Below are 16,787 nucleotides of genomic sequence, written 5' to 3'. Positions count from 1 at the left end.
TTAAGTCATGCATAGTTTTTGCATCCTTGACTGCAATGGTTGATAAATTTGGGTAGAGAAGAAGCAACAATCATAAACAACGTAATTTCCTGTCAATTGCAATCTGCATAACTTTATCGAGTGACATTAAAATGAAAAGCCACAATATTTTTTGTATTTTCCATCGTTTTTTGCTGTTTTTGTATAATTGTATTCCTTTCCAAGTAATATTGAATCATATTCTCTTAATCAAAGCACAAATTGCCAACTGACAGATAACAGTTCAGATAACAGTACAATTTCGGCATATAATTATGTTGTAACAGGTTTCCTAGATATTTCAATAAAGCGTTTTCTCTAAAAACATCTCAAACTCAAGAAAGCTCACCTGGACGTCGATAAAGCTAGGTCAAAACAATTTACCATTTAAAAAGCTAAACTATTTATGACCTTTGCGTACATTTTAAGGCACATTGAAATTAGTCTGTTGGTTGCTGCAAGCTCAAAAATTTTCAGCCAACCTTACATATTTTGATGGTTAGTCTACTGAAATCCAGTTACATTGAATCCAACGGCATACATCAGGAATTGTCACCAATGTTGGTTGATTCCAAGAGGCAAATGTTTCTGCTTTTTTTCATATTTCTTAATTTTTTTGAACTTCCCCAATTTAAGTCACCTGCAATATTGAAATGTATCCTTTTAAATGCTATATCAATGCTCTTAACTTTTCACTCCCTTTATATATTTATTACAGTCAAATTCATTACAATTCGCTTCAGTTTTTTAATTTAATGCCACCTAAAAGTACAACTAAGTTTTCGACCCAAGATAAGAAACGCTTATTAACATTGGCCCGGTCAAAAGGTTATAGCATACAAAGAAGTAACGATCGGACGGAGACTAATACAAGCTATTCGTAATGCAAAAATGCCATTAGGACCTAGTTTTCGCTTCCTCTAACTCTTGTTTTTGTCTTACTGCCAGGAACTGTTTATTCAAACTGAATGCCGAATACTTGCCGCAATATAAATATTTGATATTAATAGTTTTTTAATATTTCAAAAATACTATTGAATCTAAATTGTAGATACTTACGAAAATAAAAATTTTGATAATAATAATAATTTATAATTGTCTTAATATTTCAATATATGTATTGAATGTTAATGGTCAATACTAACTGCAATAAAATGTTTGATAATAACAGTTTTTTGATATTTCAATAATAGTATTGAATCTAAAAGGTCATTACTCACTATAATGAAAATTGATAATAATATCTTTTTAACATTTTATAAGAGTATTGAATCTAAATGGTCAATACTTAAGGCAATTCAAAATTTGGTTGCAAAACTTTTTTTACTGATGATAGCTTTTTTAGGGTTTTTGCCTACCTATCAGGAATTTTCTTGTTTATAGACAAACTTCTCCTGACCAATGCAAATTTTCGCTTTATACGTGACAGAGCAAAATTACCTTCAAGCTCCTTTGGACATTAATTATCTTTAAGGTGTGGGATGGGGTATTATTTTCCGCGAAAAGATATCAAAAAATAAGTTACAAAGATTTCGTTTCACGACGGTATACATTTCACGGCGGTATCATTAGCTATTTTGCTCAAGAAAAGGGAAGTGGCTTCCAGGTCCCATTCGCCGACCTAGCACCCTTAGCTTTCAAACAGTTCTTCTTTTTGACAGTTTTCTCGATGTTTAAATCTCCCAAACCATCTGTAGCTATAGCTAAACATTTGACTGAGTTTTGTTGCAAGCACTTCTGCTAAATCTAACTGCAAAAATTTAATCTTTTTGTTCTTCTCGAAACCAAATAGACCCTTCAGCCCAACACTAGGCCCTTCGGCCCCTCACTAGGCCCTTCAGTCCTCCTCCACCATGCACTTCAGCCACCACCGGGTCTTTTGGCCTTCCACCACGCCCTTCGGCGTTCCTCCCTGCCCTCTGGTGTTCCTACAATAAAAAATAACGGCCTATTATTGTTGAATCTTTTCTGAATGATTGCTACATAACTTGAATTCTGCTAAGCTAGAAAAGTATTTGAAGGTTAGAATAAAATGGTGCTATTTGTCTCTAACGGGCCAGGTCCTACAAAGAATCTTGATTTGTTAAAAAAGATCGTTGTTTTGTTGGCAAGATTGAGAACAGCAGGACGCCAAAGAAATCCAAATCTTATTAAGGCCGTGGTGCTGTTTCAACTGATAACAATTTATAAATATATTGCCGATGCATGTAAATTATATTTTGATAAAAATTGATCATCAATAATTCATGATTCTTGCAATAAACTTTGCTATAGACTTCTTTTTTAAAATAACTGCAGCAAATTCATGCTACTTCTGGACGACAATTTATCGCAAAAGTGTTTTCAGTGTTTTAGGTTTGAAAATTTTTCTTGGTATCTTGCTTTTAACAATTATTTAAACACATTCTTCGTTCTTTGTCTTTGAAATTGTTATGCAACAGATACCAGTGCTGAATTTGGCCATCTTTATCAGTTTAAAGAATTCGGTTGATTTCTTGCAAAATGCAGCTATCATGTTGGTTTAAACGGGAGCGGAAAACCGGAAAACTATTTCATGGCATTTTGTAGAACACTAAGCTTGTTTAAATGTTATGCTGTATAATTTGTAATATTTACTCTTTTTCGATCTAACAAGACCTTCTCTGTTTTATTATGAAATGATTTACCTATGGGATGCCGTAGTTTTTATGATAATGTCCAGTGTTTTGGAAATTCTAAATTTCTTTGTTGGTGTCATTAATTATTCCTTAGTTACTTGTTTTATCATATCAGGTATTTTGAAAGTATGGACTTATTTTAACACAAGCAGTTCTATACTTTCATAACTTTCAGACAACTTTGTTTATTCCGTTCTTTCCATTTTTCTTCAAACATGTGATTTACATTTAATGTTCATTTGTTATCAATTTTAGTCATACAAGTGCCTAGCAAATACATGGCCAAGCGAGTTGTAAAATAGCCTGATCAATATGGCAATGAATATCGAAAAAGAGGAGAAAAAGCCCAAGGTCGAGCTTCAGATACTAGACAAGCCACAACAACATACTTACAAAGAGCAGGATAGCGATATCACAAACTCACCTGCCAATTCTGCTAATGGTGATGACGTTGACATTGTGGAGGAGCTCTTCCCGGAAAAAGCCTTCGGCTGTTTGAATCGTTACTCGAAACCAAGGATCTGGGCCATAAACGTGTTGCTCTGGCCGTATCCTTTCTTTAAAAGTTTTTATATTGCAGTTATTATACCAAAAGTTATGGATAGCTGGGGATGTGTTTTACTCGGGGTATGCATGTAGCTTTGAGCTTTTATAGATTCGTGCACTTTATAATGTGAATATATTCAACAGTATGCGGACAGTTGCCGCATTACCAAAGACAAGACAACATTACGGTTCTACAGCTGTAAGTCGAAGGAAAGTTATGAAACTATAGAGTAGCTTTGAGGAAGGCCAATGTAAAACTTGATAAGGGTAAAAAAACTAAAAGCAATTTACCACTGTGCTTAAACTTTTCTTCTCCTAACGAAGTATGAGGGCCAAACAATTAATTCCATTTCTGTAAAACCTTTATTAAAAAAAATAGAGAAATGTCGAGGGAAGGGATGAAGGCCAGATTTTTTTCGGAGGAAACGGAGGCGTTTCCTGAGCTCCGCGCTTGGCGTTCTCAGAACTCTGTGATGTGAAGGCTCCTGCTCTAGAGACAATAGCGGTCCTTGTTGTTTTACCATTATTTTTCTACAGATGGCTGGAGTTTCCAATGCACTGAAGTGTTTATTTTGTCTCTAATTGTCAGACATGAAAAAACTTTTAGAAGATTAGAAATACCGCTGTGAATATTTGTTGGGGAAATGAGATGCAGCAAGTTCTTGAATGTGAAATGAGTACCCCCGTTTTGGGGCCATTGCACATGCGTGTTATATATTAAGAGGCAAAGAGGCATAGGACCCCCTGAGAATGGAACAAACAGAACTTTGCGAACAAATTTCAAAACTAATTGAGCGGTCGGAGTTTAACATTTACATTGGCATGGGAGTTTGATCATAGCAGAAATATCTTTCATACTGAAAAACCTGCCTGGATTCTCTGTTGTTTTATGTTTTTCGTTTGTATTAAGGCTCACTTAACTTCCAAAGGTAAGCAAAAACATCGAGAATTTTCTGAGGCGGCCTAAGTGTTCACGTAGATTAGACATTCAATGTAAACAAAACAACCTGATTTGAACTGACCTCCGACACTAGAGCCAGACCAAGGCGACTTAATCGACTAAAACAACTGAAAACGTACCTTCAATTCAATTATTCAAGGCGGAAAGGAAAGCTTCGAATTTTGATCTTCCCGTTTAACTATATCTACAAAGAAACTCCGAGGAAACCCCTAAATGAAAAATAAACGAAAATACGTCCTTTAAATATTTGCGCAAAACTCCTCAGAAATTGATGAAACTTGTTTAAGTTGCTAAAATTACTGTTTTCAATATGTTTGCGAAATCTTGCTGTGTTCCCTGGCTTTGGGTGTTGAGGATGGCCGGGGATTTTGTAGGGATAATTCGTTAGAATACGCATGCGTTCCTGCTCCTCGACGTTGATTGGCTCGAACAAATCATTAAGCCTTTTGTCTGAAACAATAAGAGTGAGATCTCATCTCCCCAACAAATATTAATTAAAATTGAATACAAAAAATCTTTTCAAAAGAAAGCTGCTTTCAGCTAGATTAATATTACGATTGTCTGTATTACAGATGCTATAATTGGAAAATTCACAGACAATAGTTTTTGTCTTTACAGTCGACGTGAACAGATTGATTTGACTGAAGATATTGCTACTATGTCGATGACTCCATATTGTCAAAATGCATTCGTTAAGTGTTGTGACTTCTTGACATATTCCTATCAGGTATTTTGAAACGATAACCATGATGGTTATTCTATGCAATGGAGTGACGCTTGGAATGTACGACCCTTATGATAACAAATGCACATCGCACAGATGTAAAACTTTAGAAGTGATAGAAACGGCTATATATTCATTCTTTGTTTTTGAAATGATAGTGAAAATTATTGCAATGGGATTTTGTGGACCATTGGGCTACCTGAGTGGCTCATGGAATAGACTAGATTTCTTTATCGTCTGTGCAAGGTGAGTCAAAAGCCAATTTTGGTTATTTTTATCGTTTTCTTTTTGAATACAAGTGAGAAACACAGTTTGATAACTAGAAGAGACTTGCCATTCGTCCTTATCCTATGCCTGTTTTATGCCTTATCCTATGCATGTTAGCGAAAAGGGTTTTTAAAATTATCATAAACATAATCATCATCATTTTCTGAACCTTAAAAAATTTTCAATGGTACAGCATCGAAATGTTCTTTACAAAAACTCTGAATAAAGACCTTCAGCTGCCACCAATTGCGGCTCTTTCCAATATTCATACTGTTAGCAGTATTCAACGCTTATAAAAAATAAAGCTCGTCGGAAGCCATGTCACCTGGCAAAGGTTTTCGGTTCATCCTTGCGTTGCACCCACACATCTTGCCCATCAACCACGCTCTTAATTGATAGGTGTTTGAATATGGACCCCGAAACATGGATTAAATTAAAACACAGCCGAATATTTATAGAGAATAGCTGCATCTTTTCCAATAAACACTGAAATGAGCTTTTGCAGTCTTTGGCAGTGAAAGCAACTATTTAATCTAATATGATAAGGGGGACTATTTTATAGAATGAAAATTGCTTAGATATTCTGTGCCTCGCTACGTCACTTTGAGAATGAAAATGCATGTTATTTATTTTAGCACATTTGAATACTTATATGGTGATGGTGAATACCTTAGTTCAATTAGAGCGGCAAGGGTGCTCAGGCCTTTGCGCGCAATCAACAAAGTACCTAGTAAGTAAAGGTCAATGTATAATGAATAAAGATACTTTGAGTTGCAGGTTATTACATTGCATCAATTAAAGTTTTTTGATCGTTCATCAGATGATCATTTTTGTAAAGACGTACGCAGTGTATGACTTTTAAGCTAAATTTGTGATTGTATTGTTAAGTAATTTTTTTAGAATGGGCCTGGTCTTTGAAGATCAGCATGTGTTTTATACCGTCTTTGTACATAGCCGCAAGGAAATTGTCTTCCTCTTCACAGTTGAATTGTACTTTAGCTTTTCAGTCATGCAAAGCTCAAAGAAGGGATCCGATTCGGTTTAATAAAGATAGCGGTCGTGTCAATTTGCACTATAAAGTAATCCGAAAGTTAGCGATGAATATTAAAAATTACAAAATTAACCGCCATTCGGAATTGATGCTCAAGACAGGTTCATTTATCGAAATTCGTACGGGCGCCGAATGCCTTTAAGTCAAGGCAGTCTAACAGCAAGTTCCCTTATTGCTTAAAAAGTTTAACTGCGCTGACCGTATCGCGATGACCGTATCAAATTAAGCAGTTTTATGGAATATCTGGACAATACATGGCCTAAGATTCCGATTGCCTGGAAAACTTACTTATTATTCCATTATTTCTAGGTATCCGGATATTGGTAGCACTTTTATTAGACACTTTGCCAATGCTTGGCAATGTTTTAGCAATCTGTACCCTGATATTCGTTGTTTTTGGCATTATTGGAGTTCAGTTATGGCAAGGCGTCCTTAGAAATAGATGCGCCTTGGAACTGCCCACTGGTGTAAATACAAGTCAGTCGTAAGTAATTTATTCTCCAGCTTCTTTATTAAATTTTACGAGGATTCTTTGTCCTCTATTTTGCTCTTTCTCCTTCTTATTTCTCTTCTTATTTCCTTTATCTTCCTCGTTTTCTTTCTTGCCTTTCTTCTTCTGGTCATTTTTCATCGTCATTTACCTGTCTATTCTTCTTCATTTCTTATCATTACAGCCCCTTTACAAAGTTCCTCAAAGAGTGCTCGAGCCCCAGACCTCTTCTTCCTACATAACCATTGGGCCCCTATCTTTCGTCTTTTCATTTTTCATCTTCTTCTTTATCATATTCTTCATTTTCCTCTTCTTCTTTTTTATATTTGCCTTTTTAATTTCTTTCTTTTTCTTTCCATTATCCGCTTCTTTTGTTCAACCTTCTTTTATTTTTTTCTCTTCTTCTTCAACTATCTTGCGTCTTTCTTCTCCTTCCTTTTATCTTGATTGTAATTTTTCGTCTAATTTCTTTTCTCCTTCTTGTGCCTTTTCTTTCTTTTTTTCCTTCTTGTTCTTCCTCTCCTTCTTCTTTTCCTTCTTGTACTTCCTCTCCTTCTTCTTTTTCTTCGATTTCTTCCGCACTTTCTCTTTCTTTCTTTCTCTTTTCCTCATCCTTCTTTTTAATCTTTCTTTTTTTCTTCATCGTTTACCTCTTCTCATTCTTCTTCTTCTATCTTTCTTTACATCTTTTTCTTCTCTTTGATTTTCTCTTTCTTTTCCTTACTTTCCTACATCTGCTTTCTGCTCTTAATCATTTCTGTTCATCTCTGTTATGTAAAGCTGTGCATCCTTTTAGAACTTTCCTCAAATGGAACTTTATCTAATAGAATGCTTGTATGAATTGATTCCATCCTCAGGTTGCTAGATTATGCAAGAAAAATATTTTTCTGTCGTTCAAACAAAAAGATATAGGCTTTCTGATTTTTAGCTTTTTTTTGAAAAGCTAGGCAATACTTAGAGACAAAGCACAATTTAACCGCTCTGTTTCAATTCCAGAAACATATCGTCATACTACATGAACAATTTTGAATACAGTCTCATATGCTCGCTGGCAACAGACAATGGAATTGTTCAATGTACAAATGATTTTATTCCGAATTATTCTGCATCACGGTTTAGTCCAGTCTGCAAAGAAAGTTACGAATCATTTTATGACTCTAACACAACGCTTTCGAATTCATCGTGTGTCAACTGGAATCAGTACTACAGCCAATGCAGGCAAGTTGGTGACAACCCACATCACGGTGCCATCTCATTTGACCACACGGGACTAGCTATCGTTGCAATTTTTCAGGTAATCGATATTAGCTACCCATTACCATTTTTGTGTGGAACAGTTTGTATCTGTAGTGAGTAATTGTATCTTTGAGCATTGAAAATTCCTTCGTTAAAAGTCAATTCAACCACTAGCTTATATCAATAGGTTTGCATTAATTATGTAATCATTCATGTTTTCACCAGAAGTAAACTATTACATACTTCATTGTACTTTGCATTTTTGACTATGCTTATTCTGCTATTAATTTTTCTCCAAAAAAGGTCATTACGCTTGAAGGCTGGTCCAAAATCATGTATTATCTGCAAGACTCGTATAGTCCCTGGGTGTGGATTTATTTTGTTGCTTTGATTGTCGTAAGTATATTTCAATTCTAGCGCATGTGCTCAATATCCAAACAATCTGGATTGTAGATCGGTAATTGTGTAATGTTCAAATCTAGCCTTTATGCACTGCAGCTGAACGTGTCTGATTTAAAAGCCAGGAAAGTTCAATTATTGTGTCTAGCTAAACCATCTCTCACGTCACCTGTTAAAAAATCACTCAACCAAAAGTCACCCTAAATGCGTACTACAAAAGTAAAATGGTAAAAACTTCTTCTCACTTTTTGAAATCAGTGGTCCTTGATTAAACTGGAAAGTTAAACTGTTATTAAATATTTTCTTATCCTTTGCATGCTGACTCCATGGCTCTATTTGCACTGTATTTTGCATTTTCCTTTGATGAAGCTTTTTCTTCGTCTAATATTTTGCATAACAGAAAATAAGACCATCAATGGCTTCTAAGATTCCAATTCGTGTGATTTTCTTTATTCACGTGACCTGTCTTCCTCTTTACGTTAGATTGGCGCCTACTTTATGACAAACCTGTGCCTAGTTGTGATTGCGTCCCAGTTTTCAGAGACCAGGCAGCGTGAATCAGCCCTAATAGAGCAGGCAAACAGAAAGGCTCGCTTGTTGAAGTCGTACAGCACTCTTTCCGGATCCATCAGTAGCTATACTTTTAAAGATCAAGGGTGCTATGCAGCCATTCTCGGAATAATGGAAGACGCGTATAAACGTTTATGCAAAAGACTCCGCAAGAAATTGGCTGGGACTAGGTTTTGCAAGCCAATAGAAAAAAAGAAAATGAAACGACGAGTGGTCAAGAAAAGAGAAAAACACAGCACAACAAGCACAATCCATCTGCATCACCATCACCATCACCACTTTCACCATCATCACCACATATGCTCTAGCGATCAGGCAAACTCCACCAGTGGGCAAATTGGCGATTGCTCTAGCCATTCTCCTAATATTCTTCAGCCAAGTGAGACCGGTCGGAGATCTGCCTTGAGAACTCCCACAATTGTTGCTATTGACAACGAGTTTCGTGATCCTCGGGTTGGCGTAGCCAGCGTTTGTCCTGTCGCTATTCAGAGTACTGCACTGCTAATGCCGGACACTACTGTGTTAATATGCCGCCAGCCGTCTCCCCGTTCACCACAACCTACTCACACTGTATCTTTCTATTCGACTTCTTTAAATGATAAATCGGGATTTAGTGATGAGATACCATTAAAATCATCAGAGGCTTCATACGAATTTCCTAGTTTCAAACGAAAACGGCCAACTGTATGCCCTAACGTGGAGCAGTTCGAGGCCGACATCGATGGGCGAGGCTACGAGGAGATCTACAGGAGCAGCAGTAGTGACGATGAGGAGGAGGAAATCGAGGAGGTGGAAGTTCCCGGGCTTTGCTCGCGGATGAGCTCAAAAATGAAGGCAATCTGCGAGTCAAACCCGTTCAAAATAATCATAATGAGTGCAATATTACTGAATACCGTCATGATGGGTATTGAACACCACGGTCAGGTATGTGTGTTTTTGATGATGGAGATTAATGGAAGTAACCGGAGCTTGTTTTTTTAATCACCCTTGAAATAAATTGCAAAAACCCACAAGCAACATCTATTTAATGCATCTAGCCAGAAAAGGGTTACTGGGTGCGGATGATCTCCTATTTTCAATTTTCAATGAGAACAAGTCCCCTTTTAATTTAAAAGATGCTTTTCCCTCTTCGAATGACTTTTTGGCTATGAGCCTGTTGTTAGTTTCGAATGCATTTTGTAGATTTTTGAGAATCTATCAGAATCAATCGAAGTTTGTTTTGTATTGAGGGTAGTTTGTCAAATGTTGTTCTCTTAAATCATTATCTCTTTCATACATGAAAAAAATATGAATATTGATGTACTAATTTTGATATTGCTGAGATTTACGATTTTTTCCACCAGCCAAAAGAGCTGACAGATACACTGGAGATATTCAACTTCATTTTCACAATCGTCTTTGTCATTGAGTTCATTTCAAAAGTAATCGGCTATGGTCCTTATGGATATATCAAAGACTCTTTCAACCTATTTGATGGAACAATTGTCATTATCAGGTTTGTCATGCTGTCATAATAAGGAAATTGGCTTTACTTGAATAATCTAATAAAGAGCTAGGCTGGCATAAGACAGGAGCTGGTATTCAGCACTCACTTTTGTAATTCTATACACAATTAATTTGTTTTCTGAAAGTTTAAGTCCTCTTCCCAACGTGCAGTGACCCTTTATTTACGTCACCTTCATTTCAAAATTTACGCCATCTTGATTTAGATTTTCACCCACCTTTATATTAATTTTTAATGGCTTTAATGAAATTTTTAAACTCTGAGATATAATTATATGAAAGAATGCTTATTCCATTGATCCCCGGGGAGCAACATGTTAAAAACAAGAAAACTTGGACCATGGTTGTGTATTTGTCACTTAGTAAAGCACTACCTTTCTTTTCTGAATGTATATACTTCTTCACTTTTTGCAGCGTTATAGAAATCTTTGGAGACACAGGGAGCGGGGTCTCTGTGCTGAGAACCCTTCGATTAATGCGAATCTTCAAGTTGATACGATTCATGTCATCATTGCAAAAGCAAATCACTGTGATGGTGAAGACCCTGGATAGTGTGATGACCTTCTTGGCTTTGCTAATCATTTTTATTTTCACGGTATCCATCCTTGGTATGCATTTATTTGGAGCGAAGATGAACCGACAAGGCAATACCGTTCGCCACAACTTTGACTCTTTGCTCTGGGCACTAATGACTACATTTCAAGTACGTTGCTATTTTGCCGTTTTTGTAAATGTAAACTGACCTTGGGAGTGCTTTCATATTCACAGTGTAAACATTTCAATTTGTTAGTGTAAACAATTTAGCTTCTCGTGAGCAATGTAAAATCTTAATATGACTACTGCAAGTTGCAGACGCCTTGCCACTGACCAAAGGCTTGTCTAGTAAAAGAATGTATATTAAGCAATGCTCAAAAGACCTCGAGTTTCTATACTAGCAAAACCCTTCTAAAATATATATTAAAAGACGTAGAAAACTAAGGAGCTGAGAGGTCTGTAGCCACCCGGTCCAGTTACAAAATGTATCGCATTCTAAGCTCTATCCGGGAACCTCTTTCTCAATAAAGCAATGGTACTCGGGTAAGATGCACACCAAGCCCCGCTAAACGCTTTGCATCCGCTACACCCATATTTCTAGATTGCATGACTTTTAAAGTTCTTCTCCCTTTGTTTTATAGAACATCATCTTCGGGGTTAATTTGTGATGCATTAATAATGATACTTTGTGATTCATATCTACTGTCCTAGGTTTTGACACAAGAAGACTGGCCTAGTGTCATGTACGATGCAATGGAGTTTACTTCAAAATGGGCTGCTCTGTACTTCATCATTCTTATGACAATTGGAAATTACATCCTCTTTAACTTGCTAGTTGCCATCTTGGTCGAGGGATTCTCGAATGATCCGGTGAGCAATCAAATTTTTCAACGTTGCAAATTTGTTATCAAAGTTTTGTATGTCAGTTCCAAACCCTGCCTAACCCTGCCAGTAAGATATATGTCAATTAAGTCATTCAGGGTATGAGCCATTAGCCTAAGGTAAATAACAATCAGAATATGGAATATTGTGATGAGATCTAAAATAAATCTACTACACTATATAGAAAACTAAGTTGAATTTGCAAAGAGGCGTTCATGTCAGAAGGTTAGGGTGAATATACTTCTTTATCAATCATTGGCATAAAATTCATTGTTTTGCATAATGTATGATATATAGATATAGGTTTAACATGTCTGAAAACATATTTTTGCGATATCATTCACTATTTAACGCTAACCTAACAAAGAAGAATCTATCAAACGCTAACCCAATAAAATACCTCCTCAAGCATTACAAAATGTTAGCAAAAATGCCCAATTAGTGTGAAATAATTTTTTTTTTCGAAGTAAAATGTTTGGTTTTCTAATTAAAACTTATTTCTTTTCTTAGAGAATTTAATAGATCTTCCCAGCTTTCATTCAATCTATATGCACCAAATATCAATTTAATGTGATTGTACACCGTAAGATATCAGTTTGTTGGTTAATGTTAAAATTTTCAGCAATTATTTTATATCTAGTAGTTAAGCAGGAAAGGTATTTGCTCAGAGACTATGCTAATTTTTAAAGTTAGTCAGAAGATGATGTAATGAAGAAGCAAAGAGCAACTCAAATATTGATTTTATAACTGTTCAATTTGAGCTGTTTTTACGATTTGTTCCAACGCACATATTTTGCATCGCTGTAGCGCCCGACATAATAAGGTTTACGTGTTTTGGTGCCTGAGTTAAAATGATTTTGATGATTTGTCAGTATGTACAGTTTTCATTTCCTGCAATACGCCAGAATTAGTTATATAACTGCGTGCATTGCCCAACTAGAAACAAAACTGCTCAGTTCACCTTTGTCATGAAAATAATCAAAGCAGCGTTCTGATCTCCTTGCTAACAGTTATCGGCATGATTTGGTAATGAAAATCGACAACATATTGAATTTTAAAACACCGCAACAAATGCCTTTTCACAGGTTTTCAATTCGAGATCTTAAAGACTTGTTGTTTTTGATGAAATAGTCTTCTCTGCAAAATTTTATTAAGTGGTTTTTCTTAAAAACAGTGATTTTGGTAATCTGTAAGCTAAATTTAAGAGGTTTTATGGTGCTAAAAGTCGATTTATCAAATTTGCAGTCTGTTCAGACAAACGGAGTGAATTTAAGCTAAGCTATTGTAGTTAGGTTTTGTGATTGATAGCAATCCATTCAAATCATCAGCTCATTTTCGTCTACATTTCTGCCTCTGCAGTCAATAGAAATCTTATGATGAAGTCTGCTGTCTTACTATAATGTTTTTTTCCTGGTACATCTTTCTGATGGAACTGCTACAGATTTGAACAAATGAAATCTGCTAGTTTCCTACAGCTTAATATGTTCTCTGTTTGGAAACTGGAATATAACGTGGCTTACGAGGGCAGATCAGTGTGTTCCAACGTTTGATTAAACGGATACCACGTGTTTCTGCCCACATGAAGCCAATTTCGAATGTTAAGTGGATGATTTCTATGAAAAGCTTTGACTGCAACTGAATTTATAGCTGTGTCGTTCACCTGTCGCAGTGTTGTTTTTTAGTTTTATGTGTCGATGCTTTCGCCATGATTCCTCATTTTTGAAAAGTTATTCCTCATTGCGATAACCAATTTCAGTATTGAGCACATTCTAATTTTTTGGAGCATCTAATGGGAACTTGACTACGATTCTCATTCCACCCTTCGTTGCATTGTCTAAACCGTTTGTTGTTCTTTTAGCACTCTGGGTAATTTTTAAAACCATACCAGGTCTGCAAGTCATACCAAACATTTGCTTGTTTACATACAAACAACATTTAGAACTCAAACAATGTGCTTTTGACATTCTCTTCCCAGAACTATCATGACATCATTGGAGAAAGATATGGAGCTTAGAAGGATAGGACCATTTTCTCTGATTAGCCTTCGAGTGCTCCTTCTATGTTACAGCCATTTTTTATTCGCTAAAACTATAATTGATTGGGTCACTTCGCGAAAGCCTTACTTTGAAACGACCCGAAATATGTCTGGGACACTTTAAAGACCATTGTTCTCGTGAGAGGACAATTCATCCTGTCTTTGACTGAACCAATGGCACCTACTCGGTGAATTTCAGCTGAATTTTGATTGGCTTATGATTAATACGAGCTAGGTCTTTGCCTAGACGTGACATTCTATGTATATGACACCGCATGATGTTGTAAGCCAAGACAAGATCTTCTCTTTCTGCATAATCCCATTATGCAAACGAAATGAGTCTTGTTAAGGTCATGAATTATTCAAACCTAAGATGGCTGCAGATGAGCTTTGTAGTCATGCCAAGGCAAATTCATTTGCATGTCCGTTTGCTCAATCAGATTTCGCTTAGTTTTGTCTGTTTTTTCGTTCTTTTTGGCGCATTTCGGGTCAATGAAAAGTGATCTTTCTGCTCTTTAAGGCCTCACTGCCTGCTTCCGATGTAAATCTGACGGCTTTTAAGCAGTTTGCGCGCACTCATGTTCCAAAATTAAGCTTCTTGTCCTTTCGAGTCAACTAAAAGAAAATGTCATTGAACATTTTTTATTCCGCTATGATATATTTCCTTCAACGCCTCAGGGAATGGTGTTTTGCCTAGCCCCAACAATCTGACCTTTTCACAAACTAAATCAAAGTTAGTTGTAAATAAAATATGCCAACTCAAACATTCGCAGGCATAATTAATACAGCTAACATCTCATGTCCTACACATCAACTGCTTCAGGAAAAATTTCAGAGCACCCTCAAAGTTCCCATTTGAAATGTTCAAGTTGGTTGTAAGATGAAACCAGATAAAAATCGTTTGGCAGTGAAATCTTTCTATCGGGACACCTTTTAATGACGGACACTTCAAATTACGGACACCTCTCAATAGCAGACATATTCCAATAGCAAAAACATCGAAACAAGGAGTGAATATTTTTCTCAAGTTTTTTCTGAGGTCAAGTTATGTTGAATTAGCATACAAACGGACTATAAATGCTAGCTTTGGTCAGACATGTATCTCTTACATGCACGTGCACTATAATTCTGCTGCAAACTAGAAGTATGTTAGATCAACGTTAAAATCATCCAGCCTTACAATTCTGCTTTACGACTATGCTTCTATGCTATTTTCGCACAAAACTAAGTACTAAAAGCAAAGGCTTCAAAATACCTGATCATTTTTCAAAATCAATTTTGAAGAATTATGTAAATAGCTTTTGAGTAAAATGTAACATAGCTATACTATATCCATATGAATATAAAAAACTATTATTTTTTGCTATCAAGTGAAACTTGATAAGTGTTAAGTATATAAAAATATTTGAAGTGATAAATTTGATTAACATTCCGAACTTTGTGTACAAAATGTTTACAGGTTAGTAGCACTTAACAAACACTGTCTCCTGTTATGCATACACTCTCTGTTTACAACATACATTATTGCACATTACACATTCATTCTAATTAACCATATACTTGGCGTGACTAACCTCAGTCATCAAAATTAGAAATCTCTTTTACCTTCGAAAATCACACCCCAGGGCAGCCTTTTTTCTTTAAAGATTCACAGAATTCAGCGGATATTCTTTACCTTATGTTTCATATTAACTGCAAAACGAAAAGCTATGAGAGAGCCTTAATGAAACACAAAACTAAAATTTGTGATTGCTCACATGAATGGTCTTTGAAGTAAATTGCTTATGCATAAGCAAAATATCCGTTGTCCCACCTTTTGGCACTTTGACAAGGATTCAGTCTCTATCAGTTGAACCTTTCAAAGTTTTTTAATGCATGTCAAATAATCGTCAACTATATAGCTGCAGCAAATTGCCAGTTTTTGCGAGTCCTTGTTTGAGTGTCTTCAAATCTGGCGACAACGGGATTTTGCAAACTCAAATTTTTAGATTTTATATCTTGATCCACATTTGAAAAGAAATTAGGCCCGACTACGTTTAGTTGATGAAATGCAAACCTTAGTTGATAAAATGCCAACCAGGCTTGTATTCCCTATACCCTTCTGTTTCAGAAACTTCGAAAAATGTTAAAGCCAAAATCAAAACTACAGATAAAATGCAAAACCCACCAGCAGGTATCGATATTTTCATCTAGAATTCTAATCTTTCTCAACATCATCTAATTTTTTTATTTGCCTTCTAAATTAACCATTCACTTTTTGTTTTTTTTGCCGCCATCCATTCTGCTGACCTCATCAAACTCTACTTGAGTAGAGTGTAAATTTATTAACAGCGCATTTTGCAGGTATTCCTGCCTTTCTGTTGCCGTTCTTCCTTTATTTCACCAGGAAAATATATGGAAAGATGTTCTCTACCAATGTCTGAAGATTGCTTTTAAATAATCAGTCTGAAAATTTTTTCAAGTTAGATTGACGAATATTTTCATAATTAAATAATCTGATATGATTGGCGTAGGCGACATAGGCCCAGGGAGCGCCACACCCCCTAATCAGACTTTATTTACCTTTTTTCTTTTTTTCTACCTTTTTTCAGGCAGTTTTTGCTAAATTAAGCTATCATATTCGGGCAAGGTCCATACTATGTCCTCTATACATTAAACGTCTGTTTCGCCTATTTTGAGCATGAAATGCAAAATCTAATGTTTGCAGTTTCCATGAATAGACACATCCAGTATTTAAAAGTTTTGAAATGCCAATTTATATTCCAAAAGCAAAATATTCTTTTTCCAGAAAAGTGAATTTTTCAGTTATTTTCTTCCTCTTCACCGGCAACTTTTTCAACAGTACGCATATGTAATGTACTAATTGCCCTAGTGTCTTTTTAAATTTATATATTTCTCCAAAGATACTGGTGCC

The 16,787-nt window shown here is 35.8% G+C and overlaps 1 protein-coding gene across 14 annotated transcripts in view; it reads left to right on the top strand.

Annotated features, from left to right (window-relative positions):
- Positions 1 to 16,787, top strand: part of LOC135691612 (voltage-dependent T-type calcium channel subunit alpha-1H) — a 102,071-nt gene that overhangs the window by 61,859 nt on the left and 23,425 nt on the right. For 13 of the 14 annotated variants that reach the window (XM_089112205.1, XM_089112199.1, XM_089112202.1 and 10 more), the window contains 11 exons: positions 2,931 to 3,223; positions 4,910 to 5,152; positions 5,809 to 5,903; positions 6,534 to 6,708; positions 7,711 to 8,008; positions 8,254 to 8,346; positions 8,833 to 9,843; positions 10,263 to 10,414; positions 10,837 to 11,125; positions 11,668 to 11,826; positions 15,984 to 16,046. In XM_089112205.1, the coding sequence (XP_088968331.1) occupies positions 2,988 to 3,223; positions 4,910 to 5,152; positions 5,809 to 5,903; positions 6,534 to 6,708; positions 7,711 to 8,008; positions 8,254 to 8,346; positions 8,833 to 9,843; positions 10,263 to 10,414; positions 10,837 to 11,125; positions 11,668 to 11,826; positions 15,984 to 16,046 (2,814 nt within the window). In that variant the 5' untranslated portion in view covers positions 2,931 to 2,987. The remainder of the gene's footprint in view (positions 1 to 2,930; positions 3,224 to 4,909; positions 5,153 to 5,808; positions 5,904 to 6,533; positions 6,709 to 7,710; positions 8,009 to 8,253; positions 8,347 to 8,832; positions 9,844 to 10,262; positions 10,415 to 10,836; positions 11,126 to 11,667; positions 11,827 to 15,983; positions 16,047 to 16,787) is intronic. The other variant, XM_089112210.1, reaches the window with a different exon arrangement.

Source organism: Rhopilema esculentum, chromosome 13 (assembly GCF_057945365.1).
Source record: "Rhopilema esculentum isolate cy_ngs chromosome 13, ASM5794536v1, whole genome shotgun sequence".
NCBI classification, from domain to species: Eukaryota; Metazoa; Cnidaria; class Scyphozoa; order Rhizostomeae; family Rhizostomatidae; genus Rhopilema; species Rhopilema esculentum.
The sequence above is the reverse complement of the archived record's forward strand: the minus strand, read 5'-3'. Positions and strand labels throughout refer to the sequence as shown.